Source organism: Panthera leo, chromosome B3, assembly GCF_018350215.1.
Source record: "Panthera leo isolate Ple1 chromosome B3, P.leo_Ple1_pat1.1, whole genome shotgun sequence".
In the NCBI taxonomy this organism is placed as follows: Eukaryota; Metazoa; Chordata; class Mammalia; order Carnivora; family Felidae; genus Panthera; species Panthera leo.
In genome coordinates, this window is record NC_056684.1 from 70,053,115 (window position 1) to 70,072,863 (window position 19,749).

Here is a 19,749-nt window from a genome sequence, read left to right on the forward strand (position 1 = left end):
CAACGTAGGCACTTCTCTCAGTCTTCACAGATCGGTTTTATGCAGGAAGAGATTCCCACCAATAAGCCTGGCCAGAGATTCTGGGGGGCTCTCCAATGTTTTCTCTCCCCAGGAAGAAGCAGCCTGCTTCTTGGCAGTGATTTTTGTTTTCTCACTCTGTGCAGAGCTTAAGGGAGCATGTAGGGGAAGCTCTGGCATCTATCAGCCCAAGCTGCATCTCTATTCTCCCCCAGCTGGTTAGACTATGCTAGAACCATCAGAGCTTCAGGATTGGTGAGAGAGATGCTAGTTGTGAAGCCCCATAGAAGTTAGGGTGCTGGATGCATGGATCAACTTCTGTACTCTCCTGGGAGAAGCTGAGAGCTGGGATTTTTTAATGTACTCACTTTGTGTTGAATGGGAAGGAAAATCAATGGCATCTACTAGCCTGAGCTACTGCCTCTGTTCTCCCACAGGCAGCTAGACTCTGCCAGACCTGTCAGAGCTCCAAGACTGGCAAAACAGAATCTAGTCCTCAGGGAGACCTCTCTGAAAAGCTGGGGCACTGAACGTGTGAATCAACTCCTTCCCTCCCCTTGGTGAAGCTTGGAGCTAGTGTATCTTCTCTTGATCATATGATACTGTGACAGGGAGGGACTCTGGTGAGAGGGTGTCCTGAAACTCCTTAATTGCTTCAGTGAGCCAAGTTTTGCATTCTCCTGGGGGGTGCAGGAGACTTTCAATTAGTTTTAGATTTTTCTCAAAAGGAATTTTTCCATAAATTGATGAACCGTTGTGTTTGTGGGTGTATGGAGGCATTTGCTACTCTGCCATGTTGCTGATATGGCTCTTAGCATTCAAGTATTAATTCATGCTGCCATCTGGTTTAATCTTAAAAACATTAGGCTAAAGGAGAGAAACTAGTTGCAAAAGACCACATCCTTGCTCCCCTCTCCCCACACCTAGGTAACCATCAATCTACTTTGTGCCTCTAAAGATTTACTTGTTGTGGACACTTTATACAAATGGATTCATGCAATATGTGGTTTTCTGTGTCTCTTCTTTTGTATTGTCAAATTTTTCAAGATTCATGCATGTTATACCATGTATCAGTACTTGATTCCTTTTTATTGTCAGATAATATTCCATTGTGTAGGTGTACTGTTGGGAAAATAAGTAAAGTTCTGCACCATAAGATGGCCAACGGGACTAAAACAAGCTCTAGTTTCTAGCTTAGAGAACCCTCTTCCGGGTTCTTCCTGCCCTGTTGCCGTGTATGCCAAATTACTACTAATGTGGAATGCAGAAGTAACAGACTATAAATTGCCTCCCATGCTTGTGCTCACGGCTCAGATCTTTGAAGAAATGGTCTCCTCTGAGTCTGCCAGTGTTAAATAAATCTCCAATCCACCAAGATCTCTGAGTGCTGCTTGGTTTTTCCACCAGCGTTCCAGCCTGGTTCCATAACAATACCACCTTTGGTTTATCTATCAGTTAATGAACATTTAGGTTCTTAAAATTTTGTTACTATTATGAATAAAGCTTCTGTAACCATTCATGTTCAGTGTTTTGTTTTTTAAAGTTTATTTATTTTGAGAGAGAGAAAAACACAGCACTCGAGCCAGGGAGGATCAGAGAGAGGAGGAGAGAGAGATGCCCAAGCAGGCTCCTCACCAGCAGTGCAGAGCCCAACACAGAGCTTGAACTCACTAAGCATGACCTGAGCCAAAACCAAAAGTCAGGCGCTTAACTGACTGAGCTGCCCAGGCGCCCCAATATTCAATCTTTTGTGTGGGTGTGTGTTTTCATTTATTTTGCTTTTACATATTCAGAGTGAAATTGCTAGATCACATGGTAGCTCTATGTTAAACATTCTGAGGAATTGCTAAAATTCTTTCCAAAATGGTTGCACCATTTTACATTCCATCAACAATGTATGAAGGTTCCAACTGCTCTATGTTCTCAACTGTCTTTTTGATTATAGCCATCTTGGTATGAAATGGTTTCTTACTGTGATTTTCATTTGTATAGCTCTAATGACAAATGATGTTGAGCATCTTTTCATGTGCTTATTGCCCATTCATATATCTTCTTTGGGGACCTTTTCCCTTAGATCTTTTGCCCATTTTTAACTGAGTTATTTGTCTTTCAATTCAAGAATTGTAAGAGTTCTTTATGTATTCTGGACCCATGTTCTTTATCAGATCCATGATTTCTAAATATTTTTTTCTCCCATTTCATGATTGTTTTCACTTTCTCCTGACTGTCATGTTTGCTGGGATGTTTTTGTTTCTTTGTTTTGTGATTTTTGATTGTGAATTTTTATTTGTAAAACCTTTCTTTGGTAGTTTAGTGTAGACTATTTTCAAGGAGCATTTTGCTTTTCAGTGAATATTTGTGTTTACCTTTGCAAATGCCTGAGCCTACATTCTTAAGTAGTAGGTTAAAATAAAACTGTAACTTTGATGTATGGGAACATACAAAGACTATGATAGCAAACCCAGCTTTTGTGAACGGCACATTATTGTCACTACATCCAGATTCAAGTTTGGGTGACATTTTTTTTATTGCTGTCGGCTTCCAGTAGGCAGGTTTTCTTCTAATAATCTCTTTTATTTTATTTTATTTTTTCAGAACCTGAGCACTCAGCATTACCTCCAGTCAGTTTCCATCCCTGTTCAGGACCAAAGCCCAATCTATAGTACTCTCTCAAATTTGTAGCTTCTCTAGGTAACAGTATTCAGTAGATGTTCTCAGTAGATGAGCAATGTTTCAGTGCTGGTTTACCCTCCTGGAATGGACCTCAGTTTCATATTGGGACTCAGATGTGATTTGTTTACTTTCTTTTAAAACCTTTTAAAATTGATTTTAATGGTTATTTTAGATGATTCTAGCAATCTTAGATATTTTTTAACCAGAGGGTTTTTGGATTTTGAGTGTGCTTTACTACAGTCACAAAAATCTCATGTAATGTTTAATCAGTTGGAGTATACTCCCATCCACCAGTGGATGTATGTTTTACTTTATAAATGGCTATGATTTGTCTAATATAGGGTGTGCTATAATGTAAGACTGAGATTTTAGGTTTACTGTGTAGAAATAGAATTGAATGTAATTTTTATAGCAAATATTCTAAACTTGCTTTATTTATTCTCTTCCATTTGCCTGAAATTCTTCATGTATTCCATGTTCATTTTCTTTAATTACAAGGCTCTCACCTGTAATTCAATTACTAAAATATATGAGCAATATATGCCCTTATATACTCTAAGTTTTTAACAGATAATATCTCACAGAAGTGCATGTATTCCTTTAAAAAAATTTTTTTTAATCCTTATTTATTTTCGAGAGAGGCAGCGTGTGAGCAGGGGAGGAGTAGACAGAGAGGGAGACACAGAATCGGAAGCAGGCTCCAGGCCCCGAGCTGTCAGCATAGAGCCCAACACAGGGCTTGAACTCACGAACTGTGAGATCATGACCTGAGCCGAAGGTGGATGCTCAACCGACCTAGCCACCCAGGTGCCCTGAAGTGCATTTATTCCTTAAGTGTAAGTCAAATAACTGCTAGAATATAGTTATTTCGTCATTTCTTTATTCATTCAGTAGGTACATATGAACCTCCATGAGCCAATATACATACTAGATACTGGAGATATGTAGAGTCTAGTGCCTTAAGATAGAACTAACATTAACCTATAAGTATACAATTCATTATTGCTATAACTTGTGCAAAGGATGGAAATCGCAGCATGCTATAAATGAGTGAAATAAAGAAATATAAACTGGCCAAGGACATATAGGAGAAGTATTCTAAAATGTAATATTGTGTCCAGGTTCTGTACTCTAGGAAGAAGTTAGCTGGGTATAGAAGTGATGGAAGGTCATTGTAGATGAAGGAAACAGCCTGGAAATAGTCCTAAATTAAGATGCCTGATAACTTGGAAAGTTTGAAAGAAAGTCAGTGTTAATATAACATTATGAAAAGAGGTAGATTAGAGCAAATTTCCAGAGACAGGCTGGGTTTTAAAGGTCAGTTAAGGATGTGAACCTATGTCTTAATGCCACAAAATAATTTTAGCCAGAGAGGAAACATTGGGACCTGCATTTTAATCACATCACTCTGGATAGTTGTAGAGAGTGCATTCAATAGAGGAAAGAACTTATGCAGTAGTTTAGGATCAATAGAAAGCTGTTGCCTAGAGGAAGCAAGAAATGTTGGTGTCTTGAATTGGGAGAGAATACTTAAGATTACTATCAATGAATATGATATTTTCAATTTAGCATGCACTGCCCCCTCCTCAACACTCACAACCAAATCAGATTTAGCTGATAATTGCAACAAGGATTATAAGCTTATCAGATGCAAATTTAACTGAAGTTTTATGTAAAGCACTTGGAAAGAAAAAGTTACATTGATATATTGCATAAAATCAAGAAATATGCTCCTATTTTTATTTATTGAGGTTTGAAAGTCAACTGTGCATACATACTTACGATATTTCTTGGAGCATTTGGTTTCAAGGATGCTTTATGTAGTTCTACTGAAATTGTCCTTACATTGGTTTCTTCCCTCTGGTATCTCACATTCTCTCTTTCATTTTATATTCATTATGCTGTCAGATTTAATTATTTATTCTTTTTTTTTGTCTCATTGCATCAAGAGATTAGATTCATATTTTTTCTCATTGTTGTTTACATTATCTCAATCATGATTTGTACTGGTCCATCATTTAAAGGTAGTATAACTTTATGAATGTCATTAACAATCCATATCTATTAAAATCATCTCTATTAGCATTCACCATATATATATTTTCATATTTACATCTCCACTAATAAATAGATATTGAATATCTATGGAAAAGCTTGATGATTTAAAATGTTTATTTTGCTGTAGGACATTCATTATCATTATGTGTTTTAACAGCAGTAAATGTGAATTAAGATATTTTATTATTTTCTGCACTGATTGTGGTTCTGCACTGGTCTAAGATAAAAGTGAACTTCATGTATTGTATAGAATCTATGAAAATTATGTTAGCATAATATTTGGAAGTTGTGTTAATTATATAGTGTTCAACTGGGGTGCCTGGGTGGCTCAGTTGGTTGAGTGTCTGACTTCAGCCCAAGTCATGATTTCACAGTTTGTGGTTTCGAGCCCCACATCAGGCTCTGTCCTGACATCTCAGAGCTTAGAGCCTGCTTCAGATTTTATGTATCCCTCTCTCTCTGCCCTTCTCCCACTCATGCTCTGTCTCTCTCTCTCTGTCAGAAATAAACATTAAAAAATTACATATATATATATATATATATATATATATATATATATATATATAGTGCTCAAGTCTAAGAGTCCTATAAGAGTTCTATGTGGAGATAACATTTTGGAACTGTAATTTTCTCATGGCCTCTTTCATTTTCTGATTTCTCAGGGTATAAATAATAGGATTTAGTAAGGGTGTGAAAACAGTGTAAAATACAGCAAGGACTTTATTTCCTGAGAAGCTATTGAATGGCCAGGCATAGATAAAAATACAAGGTCCAAAGAACAGAGTGACCACAATCATGTGTGCAGACAGTGTGGACAGTGCCTTGGAGAGACCTCCCAATGATTTTTGTTGCACGGTGATCAGGATGACAATGTAGGAGGCAAGAAGGAGGATGAAACAGATGAATGAGAGCAGCCCACTATCAGCAATGACAAATAATTCCAGGGTATACGTTTCCATACAAGCAAGCTTAATCACAAGGGGAAGGTCACAAAATATATTGTCTATGACATTGGGGCCACAGAAAGGCAAGTTTACTGTTAATACCATCTGGCTCATGGTGTGTATAAAACCAATTATCCATGAAAGTATCATAAACCCACTCAACAGCCTGTGGCTCATGATTTTCCTGTAGTGCAGGGGTTTACATATGGCTACATATCTGTCAAAAGCCATAGCTATCAAAAGAGTCATCTCAGCACCCCCAAAGAAGTGCATAAAGAACATCTGAGTCATGCAGCCCCATATGGAGATGATCTTGTGTTCACTGAGTAAGTCTGTGATCATCTTGGGTGTGGTGACTGTGGAGAGACACATGTCCAAAAAAGAGAGGTTTCCAAGGAGGAAGTACATGGGAGAATGAAGGGTGGAACTAAATGTCACTGTGACCATAATGAGAACATTCCCCAACACAGTAGCACTGTAGATTAAGGAGAATGTTACAAAGAAGAAAATCCGAAGTTCCCATTGTCCAGAAAATCCTAGTAAGATAAACTCAGTCACTACAGATCCATTTTTAAGATCCATTTACTTGATTCAGAAAGACTCCAGAAGTTCTTTTATACAAAGAGAATAAAAAAAAGCCACATTAGCACTGATGTTTTCCTATTTCTAATTGATGATAATAATTGATATTATGAGAACACATAATCTTAAATATATCGGCATCACTATCTATAATTTGAAATTATTTTATGGGTTATATCATTCTGAAATAATATTCTCATAGTTATGCAGCAATTAAAAAGAATTTGTAAGAATGGAAGTTTTATTTTCTATTGTTTTATTTGATCACATGATACTCTTATCAGTTGATCTTGAGTCACTAATTTGCTCACTTGCAAAAATTGGATAAGTAGTTACATTAGTATTTATTTTTCCTTTTATTATCACAATTTTCTGTCACCTCTTGAGATTATGTTAAAACAATATATAAGGAATATAGAATTCAGAAGATGAGGAAATTGTGTTGTCCTATATCACTGAAGTCATTTTTTAAGGTTATTCTTTATTTCTGAAATAAGTGAAGAAAGTACACACACATACATACACACACACACACACACACACACACACACTCTTAGAGGCTAATTTATACATGAAAGAAAATCTTTATGAACTTCTTTTCCTAATTCCTCATATTACTGTTGTTCATAGTGAGAAGTGTACATGTTCTGTGTAAATGTATGTAACTGGTAGTTAAGAGGCAATTAGTCAAATGATTCAACTCTAACATACAGATTTGTTTTTGGTTGTGCCATGTCATACTAAATTGTCTTTACTTAGCTTTCAGACATTGTTCATAGGATCTAGAGTGATCAAAAATAATAACTATTAAGCTATTAGTATGTGCTAAATATTACTGTGTTCTAAGTGTTTCACATACATTAACACATATAATGCTCAAAGAATCTCATGAGGTGAATATTATGATTATTCTTATTTTGCATATAAGAAAACTATGGCATAGAAATATTTAATGACTTACAGGTACTCAGCTAACAAAGTCAAAGCTGATATTCAAGCCCAGTCAGTCTGATGCCTGAATTTGACCTCATACCAATATACATATTGCCTACAAAGTTAAAGGAATGTATTTTTTATGGTCTAGTCAAGTATTGATTGAATTCATATGTTCCATGTGGTTTCCTTAGGAGGTATGATTTGGCAGGTATGTTGGAATCCTTCTGTGTTACAGCTAATTACACTGTGTTTTCTTATAGAATGAATGAATGCCCTATGTCTAGAGACAATCTAAAGATACATAATAATGAAGCTAAAAATAGCAGTAAACCAAATAAAAAAACACTTAATTTAGTACATGGTGATGTAACATATTGTAAGAATTTTAAAAGAATGGAGACCAGGGGCATCTGGGTGGCTCAGTCAATTAAGCATCCTACTCTTGATTTCGACTCAGGTCATGATCTCAAGGGTTTCTGAGTTCGATCCCCACATGGGGCTGCATGCTGACAGTGTGGAGCTTGCTTGGGATTCCCATTCTCTCTCTGCCCCTCCCCCACATGTTCTCTCTCCCTCTCTCTCTCAAAATAAAGAAATAAACTTAAAAAAAATGAATGGAGACCAATTCCCAAGGACACTTTTAGATACAGCTTTAAGTTTGGTTGCTGTTATCTTCAAAACATTTAAAAATTAAAAATAATCCCCATGGGAAGAACAAGGCTCAGAGAATATGTGAGGATTTATAGGAAGAAGAGAATAAAGAACAGTGAGTAGGAGGAGTGGTACATTTAGAAAAGGGACTGAATTCAGATATGAAGATGCTTAGGAAGTGTCTGTTCTCTTTTCTCCAATGACCTATAATGTCCTCCTTGTTTTCTTTTCTACTCAGACCCTTGTCAAAATATCCTATCACCATTATCCAACCTTAATTCCCTAAATTTATTTCCTACCTTATATATTTTTAAGAACTGGACAATGAATACAAATTAGGGAAAATAAAGATGAAAATGATGTTCTTGTTGGTCAACCTCCAGGACACAGAGTGGATGCTGAACGATGACGATGGGTCTGGACGAGCACCCAGAGGACAGCCATGCACCATGCTCTCTTTGAAGGGCTGTGTTACATGATTATCAGGTGAGTGAGCAGGAATTTTACTTTGGAGACCTTTATGACAGTAATTTTAATAGTTATATGCACTTTGGAGAAATGACTGGTTTTGATGATTATCAGATGAAATGAATATGCCAGTTACAATTGGGGATGAATACCTTTGCCACATGGAATTTCATGCCCCACAATACACTGACAACAGAAAAACTTGGATATGAAATTAATACTCTTAAGTGTAATGCAATTAATACAAATAAATCCTAAATTACAGCTTTATTTTGCCCTTTTATTTTATTTGAGAGGGAAAGCTGGCATTCATTTATGTTGTTAGCTTTCCCAGCATTTGTTTCTCTTATTCATCTTCTTCCTTTCCCAAGCAAGTTTTTAAAAACTATTTCTTTAGTTCTGTACTTAACATAAATATACCTCTTCTTATGGAGCTAGAGTGTATTATGCTAAGCAAAGTAAGTCAGAGAATGACAAATACCATATGATTTCACTCCTATGTTGAATTTAAGACACAAAATAGATGAACATATGGAAAAGAGGAAAAAGGAGAAAGAGAGAGGAGGCAAACCATAAGAGACTCTTAACAATAGAGAAGAAACTGAAGGTTGATGGAGGGAGGTGGGTGGAGATGGTCTAAATGGGTGATGAGCATTAAAGAGGGTACTTGTTGTGATGAGCACTAGGTGTTATATGTAAGTGATCACTAAATTCTACTACTGAAACCAATATTACACTAAATGTTAACTAATTAGAATTTAAATAAAAACTTGAAAGAACAACAACAAGAAACCCACAAAAAACAAAAAGCCGGAAAGAAGTGCCATTAAGGTCGTGAAACTGTAAGGCCTTTTCTTCCTTCCACAACTTCTCTCTTGACTTGTTATGGTGTTTATTGGCTATTTAATCTCATTCTCAGTAATAATAATAATAAAAATATGAATTATTAACATAAAGAAGTATGTAAGTTCTAAGACAAGAAAAGTAATTGCAGCCTCAAAATGTGGGTTTGCTCTATAACTGAAAAGCTGAATGTTGCCTAAGGATCATTTAAAAATGTTTTTCATGAGTTTACTCCCCTTTTGTCCATTGATTCTTATTCTCTATGTTCTGCAGAAGACTGTCTTTCTCATCCTAGCCTCACCACTCTAGGGAACCCCCCCTACCCCTCATACCTTAGCACATAATATCTTTCAGTTCTTCAGGTAGCTTGTCCATTCAGCACTCTTACTGTGCAGATGATCTTACTGTTAGACTCAGTGTGACTGTCTGTCTTCAAGAGAGAACAAGAGTTCTTTCTTAAATCATATATTGAGATTACTACTCTTCCCTATATTTTGTAGTTTTTCTTCTCTTTCTTTTTCATCCTACACTAAACCTTAGTAAACACTGTCTCACTGAAGTTTGATATTCTATATTTCAGAGAAAGCTTATCTGGAGAGAATCTGAGCCCAATGCAAGATTCCATAACCTATGCCTTTAGATCTGACATAGTCCACTTCCCCTGATTCCATTCAGCCAGTTCCTGAACTTGACTTGGAATTCCTTTCCTTGACCATTCTTCAGTTATCACCCCAGACTGCTGCTAGGAGGCCATTATATTCTGTCATCTATCTCTCTTCAATTTATAGTATAGTCTTCCTGTGTATCCCTGTATTATTTGCCTAGTTACCTTTTAAGTCAAATAAAGAGCCAAGTCCCATTTCACTTATGTTCAGAACTTTGCATTTTGTTGCAGATACTTGTACAGACTTCTAGCCAATGAGACTCTCCAGGGGAAATTTCAATCTTCCAACAGAAATTCTTCTTCTTAATTGTGGCATCAGTTTCATAGCTTTGTGTAGGTTTAACCACTGAAGGGAAAAGGATAGAGGTATTTTGAACCAGGGATCCCATTTTTACAAGAGAATTTATTTTAGAATTTCCTGAAAAGCAAAATTACTTAAATAAAGTTAAGAATTGAAGACTAGAAAAAGAAAAAAAAAAAGTGTATAAAGGCAACATAAATGAAAAGAAATAAATTATGTAGTTTAGACAGAGATTCTATTAGTGAAGAAAATTTTCTTCCTCTTCAATAAGCAATTGTACATTTTATTATAGTTAACTTTTCCTCAATTTATGAGGTGCTTTTGAGGAAATTGATGGTAGAATAATTATATATCAGAGCTGGGAGGGAACTTTGTAATCACTTATTCCCTACACCTTATTTAGTAAATAAAAATCTAGATCCACATAATTAAGTAAATTTCCCAAGTATTTGATTCAGGACCACCCTAAAGCGATGTGGAATTGGGTGACATGGTATATGTGTAAGCTCCTGGCCAGGCACAGAATGAGCACAGAGATGGCGTGTGCTAAATCTGAATCAGTCATGTAAATCCAAGATTGCAATCCTGAGAATTTTCCATATAAAAACCCATTAAGAAAGGAACAAGTCAAGAGGCTCCTGGGTGGCTCAGTTGGTTAAGCATCCAACTCTTAGTTTAGGCTCAGGTCATGATCTCAGTGTTCGTGGGTTTGAGCCCCATGTTTGGGCTCTGTGCTGACAGTGCAGGGTCTGCTTGGGATTCTCTCTCTCTCTCTGTCCCTCCCCCACTCACTCTCTCTCAAAATAAATAAACAAATTTAAACAAAGGAAAGAAGCAACCCAAGACTTGTTTTATTAGGTATTTGGATATGAGCATTTCTGCTCTTGCTCATGTGTATACAATACATATTACTTAATATAAAAATAATTGATTTATGTAAATATTTCCTTCTCCTTTCATTATGGGCACTTTAAGAAAAAATAAAATTTTCAATCTTGACTAATTGTATGTTTTCAAAAATTATGTATACTTATGCTAAAGTACTGAAGGACCTCAAAAACATGCTAAGTAAAAGAAGCAAGACACAAAAGGCCACACGTATGATTTTATTATATGAAATGTTTGGTAAACACAAATCTATAGAGACAGAAAGTACATTACTACAAAGTGGTCACCTTGAGCTGAGAGTGCATGTAAGCAGGTATGAGTTTTCTTTCTGTGGTGATGAAATGATCTAAAATAAGATTGTGGTGATGGTTGCATAGCTATGTGAAAACAACAATAATTGTTGAAATGTGTATTTAAAACAAGTAAATATCATATTATATGAGTTATGGTCAATAAAACTCAAACTATTATACATTTTTTGCTTTTATTCTTAAGTAAAAGTATCTTTACTATATTAGAGTAGTAATTCTCAATAGTTTTCTGGTTCTATCCAGCTGCTTGTATTCAAATATAGTTCACTATGGAGCAGTCGATGACATAACTGCAGATCTGATATGCCTTAATTTTTAAATTTCTTAATGTACCCTATTTGAATTTATATTTTTGACTGCCTTATATATTTGGAAAGTAATATTCTCTTTTTGTTAAGTGGTTTTCTTGATATTTTCCTACTATTTAGAATACTCCTATGAGTTTCCTAAATTATTCACATTTTCCTTCATTTGCTTGCATATGAACATCTTAGAAGGACTTCTTTTTCCTGAGATCTCATTTGTATGAGATGAAACTGATGGTCAGTTTTATTCAGAAATTTTCTACCTATTTGTTCTGGTCATTAATTCTCCTTTGCCAGCTCCTTCTCCAGCTCTCAGTAGAATGTGCTTATTACATGTCTGTCAGTACCTAAAATGATGAAAATAAAAATATCCCCTTTTCTATGATGAAAATAAAAATATCCCCTTTTCTATGAAAAAATTGAGTTTCCAGCAATTGTCTTGTTTTCAAAGATAGTGTGAGTTATCTGGGTGCTCACAATTTACCTTTCTTAATTTCACTCAAAATTGGTAATCATTGAACACCTACTGCCAGGTTTTACTCTTTAGTATCATTTTGAGAGCATATATTTTATACATTTGTATGGAAACTCTTGGTCATAGGTTGTTGTGAAGTAGTAATACAATCTCTCAGTGAGAGAGCATTTGATGTCTCAAAAGCCACAGCCTTTTCCTTCCAGCCAACACAAAATTAAAATACCATCTTCAGTATATTAACCCTCTATTGAATTAGCTCTCTATGACATTTCCACTTACCTGCTCTAAAGGCACAATATGAAGAAAAATGTGTTCAAGGGGTTATTCAAAATTAAAAATCTGCTTTTCACGCTCTGTGATGCTCCATATTATGAATGTATATACTATCTTCTGGTTCTTTTATAAAAATGTGAATCACCTTGGAGGCAGATTTGTTGGAGCTCTGGGAATCCAAATTTCAAGTGGGAATTGTTAGGATACTGAGGCTGCTGCCCTAGCATGACCAGGAGAGATGTTTACACTTAATTTCCAGCCCTGCCACATGCTGTCGTTCTCTCTGAGCTTTGGCTTGATTACAATGGACATGAGAGTATTGGTTGATTAGCTGTGCTATAGGAATTGTAGACATCTTTGAATTAGTGGACACTTGCTTTCCCTCATACTACTCCAGTCTATCCTCCTACCCTCCTAACATCTTTGGGTAATTTTTCAGGTGAATAATCTCTAGACTTTTCTGAGCATAACATCCCCAACATGAAAATAGATTTCTGTATGTTATAATTTACTATTGACAGCATATAATATGTACAATATTAATATATTCAGAAAGTAGAAATTTTAAAATAGTTATGCTAAAGTGGTGATGGGCATTAAGGATGGTGCTTTTCTAGATGAGCACTGGGTGTCATATGTGAGAGATGAATCACTGGGTTCTATTCCTGAAGCCAAGACTACACAGTATGTTAACTAACTTGAATTTAAATTAAAAAACGATTGGCATTATACATTGATAGTATAACTTTTTTTATGCTCACTAAAATTTCAATTATTTTTTATATTTAGGTAATTTGCTATGAGATTTTCAAAAACTATACGGCACAAAATAGTTTCATAACATTGTCCCTTTACTATAAAATATTGTAGTAAATTCTTGTTATACAAGGTGTTTCTTTTACAAAATTAATAATAACCGATGATCTTGGTGTACTTTGCACCGCAGTCTTCAAAGATTGTTTCAGTTACTTGCCAAAAAAGATGTCATTAATAACTTTCAAATTGACTGATATCCGTGTCACTTATGTCATAGTCCATTTAATTACAGTCAAATTCACCACTTAACCCATGGCTTAATGTAGATTTCTGTCACAGACATTGCTTTTCGTATGGGATTCATACTAAAAGTCATGAGAGTTTTTTATATACAATTTTTAAAATCACTGATACTTTTGTGTAAAGCAAAACTCCTTTCTGTAGGACATAACTGATTCTATTACAGATCATTAGATTTCCAAATCATTAAAAGTAGTTTCTATGCACTTTTTGATACTGTTTACTGGTAAAGAATGCATTTTATTTATTGTCATACTGCTCATACTGGCAGAAATGAGTTTTTGGTTCTTTTGCTATTAGTAAGAAACATCCACAACACTTTTTATTGCCTTTAATGAGAAATTTAAAATAATTATTTATTATCCTGCAAGTAATAATACTGCAAAAATTATAGAGTTTTATTTTATGTGTTGATTTATATATCTATATATGTCTTTTGCTAATTGTGATCACTAGCTAATGTATCAAGGTACAGTATACATTGTCAAGTTCATTATTTATTATAATGGAAGTAAATCTGTATTATAAAATAATGTTTCTTAATAATTTAATATGTTTCTATCCAGTTTATTATCAGTTCTGATAGCTTGTTGTTCTCTTACTTTGTGATTTAGTTGGCAAAAGTTTATATTATGGGTAAAATTGTCAACTCTATTATTGTATCACCATTTATGTGATTTTTAAAATTAGAATTATCTTCAATACAAGGCTAATTAGCATAAATCCATTTAAGCTCCTTATAAAGTTTTGGAGAACAAATTAAGTTAAAATAAAATAACATAAACTTTAAGTGTCCCCTTCTTCTATTTTGGCACACCTAAGCTATAATACATAGCAAGGTGTTCAAAGCAAATAACTGCTCTAAATCTCTGTCTTTTGGTTAACTCACATGTTTTCAGATAACTTTAAATATTATATGTAATGTAACCAGGTATTATACAGATTAATTTAGATTACAAAAAAAATCTTAATATTAAATACTGGTAAAGCTTAGTTATCTTTTCCAATTAAAAGAAACAGAAGTAGATGTTCACATTTTTTGCCCTATACTTGATCAATTGGTTACAGCCAGCTTAAAATACATTCACTCCCCTTTGGGACAACGGGTTTAAACAACTTTTAATGACTGCTTAATTAACTCTTCTCTTTTGGTTCAACAATGTATTCTGACCCAATTAATACTTCTCTAGGTCCTGTATTTTCTACACTAATAATTCTTTACTCCTTGATTAAATACTCACCCAACGTTACTGGCCAGGGTAAAATTCTATGATTTTTGACATATTCTTTCCCTGTCCTCAAATGTTTAATATTCTCATTTCTATTACTTTACTGTATATTCCTTGTTGGCAGAGTTTTTATTTAGCATTCACTTCTACCCTTAATTTAATTTCTTACTTTTGGTTGATTTATTGAGTGAATTTGCTTTTTGTTCTCTTATATCCTTCAACTCTCTAGTGTTGAATATAGTGTCATTTGATTCCTTCTAAAGAAAATTCTGGGGACAAAATATAGGTATTCTAACTTCAAATTTTTTATTTAGAAGCATAAATATTTATAGTATAGATTATTGCTCTAAGAAATAAGGAAAATCTGTATATGCAACTAGTTCTCAAGTGACTAAAATGAGGCCTTGAAATAGATATTGAATTCAGCAAGTCTCCAACTTTCCTGGGTCCATACTGTATGTCAGAAACCTGTCTGTCCTCAAGGATTGCAGAATCTTATTATTCAATACTTATCCCAAATAATCCATTGCTAAGTGTGATGATATGCATGCAATAAATCACACGTGGTTTTATGGAATTTGCAAATTTCTCCTAAAAGAGGTACCTATCCCCAAAGAGGCAACTATGCCTTTAATGATAGGTATTGACTGGCTGCACAAAGAAGCAAGAAGAACAGTCTAGCAGAGATAATCATATGTAGGGAGATATGGAAGCATAGACTATTCTGACATATTACGTGACAAAAGGAGAGAAGCTGGTAGACTCTCTCTGCAAGAAAACAAACACTTTGCTAGTGAAACTTACAAAGAACAATAAATAATGTGGAGTCTCCAGAAATTGTCCTACGGCATAGAGAAAATAGAGAAATGATCATTTAAGAATATCTACTAAATTTTAAGAATAGTGAGTCTAGCATTTAAGCCACACCATATCCCATGTCTCCTTTCCCTGCTCTCCCAGCTCCATATTCTAGAAACCCTTTTCTACTTTACTATGGGTACTCTGCTCTAGGAACATATGGTCAGGAAGATAGGAATTCTCCCTTTCTGCACAGCTTCCAGACTAGGGTTGTGGTCTCAGGTTTTACCTTGGAAGGGTATGGACTTAAGTGTTGAAGAAATTCTATTCTAGGTGAGCACCAAGGAAATGAAGAGGCTATCTTTCCCCATTCCACACCTACTTACAGGGCAGAGATTCCACTTACATAAGGTATTCAAAGCAGTCAAACTCATGGAAACAGAGAATGGTGGTTGCCAGAGTTTGGACAGGAAGTAAATGGGGAGTTGCTGTTCAATGGGTATTTAGTTTCAGTTGTGTAAGATTAATTATTTCAGGAGATCTTCTGTGTAACAGTATACCTCTGGGTAACAATACTATATCATGCACTTAAAAATGTGTCACGAGGGTGCTTCTCATGTCAAGTCTTCTTATCATAGTAATTACTGTTACTACTACTACTAATAACCAACAACAACCACAACTCTACTCCAGACAGGGCAGGCTAAGAACACTAGGGATCCCCTCAGCATCCCTATCCTCCAACTTAGTTAGAGTGGAAGTTCATGGCAGAAGGGGCAAGTTGAGATGAACAGGACCTTTGCTCCCCTAGTGCCCACTCATACAGCAGGGATGTCACTGGGAGAAATAGGCTGCTGCCTCTGACCTCAACTCCTATGCAGTGGTACTCAGGTTCTGCACAGAAGGACAGGCATACTATAAATATGAAGAGCTCCATAACTCTACCTGAGGAGGCATGGCTTTATGTGGAATGGAGCTTGGAGAGTTCCATTTAAAATTCAATGTCAGAAACAATGGAGCTCTTGGTGAAGAGCAATTAAGAAGGCCCTGATAGCATCACTATACAGATATCAACAAATCACATTGTATGGCACACAGAAGTTTAAAGGATAGAAGCAAAGTGAGAGACACAAGAGAAACTCTACTGGGATCGTAATCAACCCGTGGGGATAAAGGAGGCTGTGTACATGCAATGGCTGCATCCACTTAGGAGAACTCAGACAAAGGTATGGAGCAGAAATGAAAACATTCTGTAAGCCACACACAAATCTATTAACAAAGGGTGGAAGCTTCAGTGAAACAAGAAGGTTGAGCACAACCTCTAACCCAGTATTGTCTGAAAAATAAGCAACACCATACCAAGGGCAACTCCAAGCTTTTAAAAAAGTCACACAAATTCCTGTTAATCTGGAAGACGGTGTGAGTGCCCAAGTCTGTGCACCTCTCAGGAAACACTGGAGAGGGAGCATTCAGTTATTAGTCCCTGACTAAATGTGGGGCAAAATATAATCTCTTTGAACTGTGAGAGCAGCCTCTAAGCCACACTCATGACTACTAGCAAAGGATAACATTCTACCTGGCCTAGGAGACTTAAGCAAAACCAGACCAATAAGTGGCTTATGATGTCCCAAAGGTAACCAAGCTGCAAGGTTAAAAACAAGGACAAAACCTGAGCAGGATCATCAGAGGCAACACACTGCAGGGGCAATAAACTTCAGGGTTCCTTCAGCCAAGGAACTAGACACCCAACCAATCAGACAATTTCAAGAACATCAACATTGGAGACGAGAGGGATCAGCAACCAGAGTTGCTAAGATACATTATAAAAAAATGTCCAATTTTAAACAAAACTGATGAGACATGTGAAGAAAAACACAATTATGCCCCATATATGAAATAAAAGATCAATAGAAAAATGCTTTTGCAGGGACCCAGATGTTGCATCTCTCAGAAAAAAAAAATTTAAAGTAGCTATTATAAATACATTCTGAGAACTAAAGGAAAGCATGTCTAGAGAAGTAGCAGAAGGTATGACAATATCTCATCAAGTAGAGGGTATCAAAAAAGATATAGAAATTTTTTTTAATGGAGATTCTGGAGTTGCAGAGTACAATAACTCAAATGCAGAAATCACTAGAGAGATGACCCATAGATAGGAGCAGTCAAAGAAAGAAGCAGTGAAGTTGAAGATATATCTATAGCAATTATGCAATCTCAAGAACAGGTAGTAAAAAAGAAAATGTGGAAAATTCAACAGAACCTCAGAAGAATGTGTGACACCATTAAGTGCACCAAATTATATGTAATTATATGCACCAAATTAGGATGTAAATATTTGCTTCTAGATTGAATCATCAAGCTGAACGTGATCTTATTACTTCACGTAGGGAGTGCAGGAAAAATAGCAGCTTTGGGAAGGTAGGTAATTAATTTGGTGTTTACATTTTAGGCTTGAGATGTCTGAGATACCCAGGGAACAGCTCAATGGAAAGTTGAAAATGAAAATTTCACAGCTCAGAAATGAGGAGCAGAAAGGAGAAAATGATATTACTGGGGGTAAGTGTAAACAACAACTACCACCTTGAAGGCTGGATGAGCAAAAGAGGAAGAGACATTACCCAGAATCCCTAAACGCTGCTGGGAAGGTGCTGCCATTACTGATGTTGGAATTTCTATCCCATTACTGAGTAAGAATATGCACTTGCACTTGGTGAAGCTTTAGGGGTCTTGGACCCTTCAACCTTACTGATGCTGCTGAGCCCCACAAAGTATTTCTGGAGTCCACGGTTGCCTGATATTGCTGCTGCCAGAGTCCAAAGCAGAGGAATGTAAAGCTTCTGCCTTTTTCTTGCCTTCCAACATCATGTTAGTGTCTTCCACTGATAGAACCTTATAGAAATAAGTTTGCAAGGGAGTTCAGGAAAAGTAATTTTCAGGCTTGTAGCTATGTACTAAAGAGAGAGGACTGTAGAAAAGCTAATATGGGGCAGAGAGTCACCAGAGAAATATTCTGAATCATCCCATTTTGTTGCTTAGACTCCATGCACACCACTCCACCTGTATTTAAATTTCCAATAGAAGAAAATTGCTTCAGCTGAAAGATTCATTTGTCCTGCATACAAATTAAGACATTCTCCCCTTCTACTCCAAATGGCAAGCTAGAAGTTCTCATAGCTTCCTATATCCATCTCAGTGTTGTTTGGGATTTCCCCTAGTTTATTCATAATCCCATAGGAATATTCCATAGCCTAGAGACTAAATGATAAAGTTAATCACCAGCATCTTCTTGGTGAGGAAAAAGAAAGGAAAAAAAGGAATTTTAAATTTCTTTATAAATACACAGTTACCCTAATACATAATTCAGGAGGAAAATATTCTTAATTTCTACAATCATCATTTTATTACTAATGGGTCATGAGACTCAGTTGTCCATGGCTGTCTTCTTTTACTGCCAATTGCTTTCTTCTTTTCTCTTCATCAAATAAGTCTGATGATGATGATATGTAACTTGGTGGAATGTATCAAATTTAAAATTTTATTGGGTTATGTCATTCTCATTTATTTTACTTAAAATATACTCATTTACTTTAAATATAATAAATGTGCAATATTATATTAGCTTCAGGTGTACAATAAATTGATTCAGCAGTTTTATACAGTACTCAATGTTCATCAGGATAAGTGTAGTCACTGTTTGTCACCATAGAATGTTATCTTTGTGCACTGTTGGTGGGAATGTAAATTGATGCAGTCAATGTGGAAAACATTTTCATTTACTTTTATTACTTGAAATGAAAATATTTTGAGGCACCACAGAGAATCACTTGAGTCTCATACGTTATCTTCCCTACCCTTTTGAGGAATATTAATCTTAGTGTTGATTAACACCTTCATTATTGGGATCACTGTTTTCAGACAACTTAATATGCTTTTCTATTAAATCAGAGGTATGAGGCACTGAAATGGCTCGTGACTTTTTATTTTCAGATCAATGGGAAAATTTTTTTTGCCCTTGTTGGAGTTATTTATTGAGAACATGTGAAGGAGGGGACAAGAAATAAATTTATGAAAGTTATTAAAATTTAGATAAAAATCTATTATAAAAGCATAGATTTTGAAGTTAGAGTTTGGATCTGATTTTTGGTCTAGTACTTGGAATTTCTGTGGCAACCATTAAATTTTATAATGCTGAGTTTTCCACTGAGAATAATAATATGCCCTATTTTCATCATTGTGAAGTGAAGAGAAAATACATGCTAAGTGCCTCATCTGTGGT

The 19,749-nt window shown here is 35.5% G+C and overlaps 1 protein-coding gene across 1 annotated transcript; it reads right to left on the bottom strand.

Moving 5' to 3' along the window:
- Positions 1–5,345: 5,345 nt before the first annotated feature.
- LOC122221238 (olfactory receptor 4L1-like) lies at positions 5,346–6,278 on the bottom strand. The gene has a single exon (XM_042940553.1). It carries the CDS (start codon positions 6,273–6,275, stop codon positions 5,346–5,348), a length of 930 nt encoding a protein of 309 aa, XP_042796487.1. The 5' UTR covers positions 6,276–6,278.
- Positions 6,279–19,749: the final 13,471 nt, after the last annotated feature.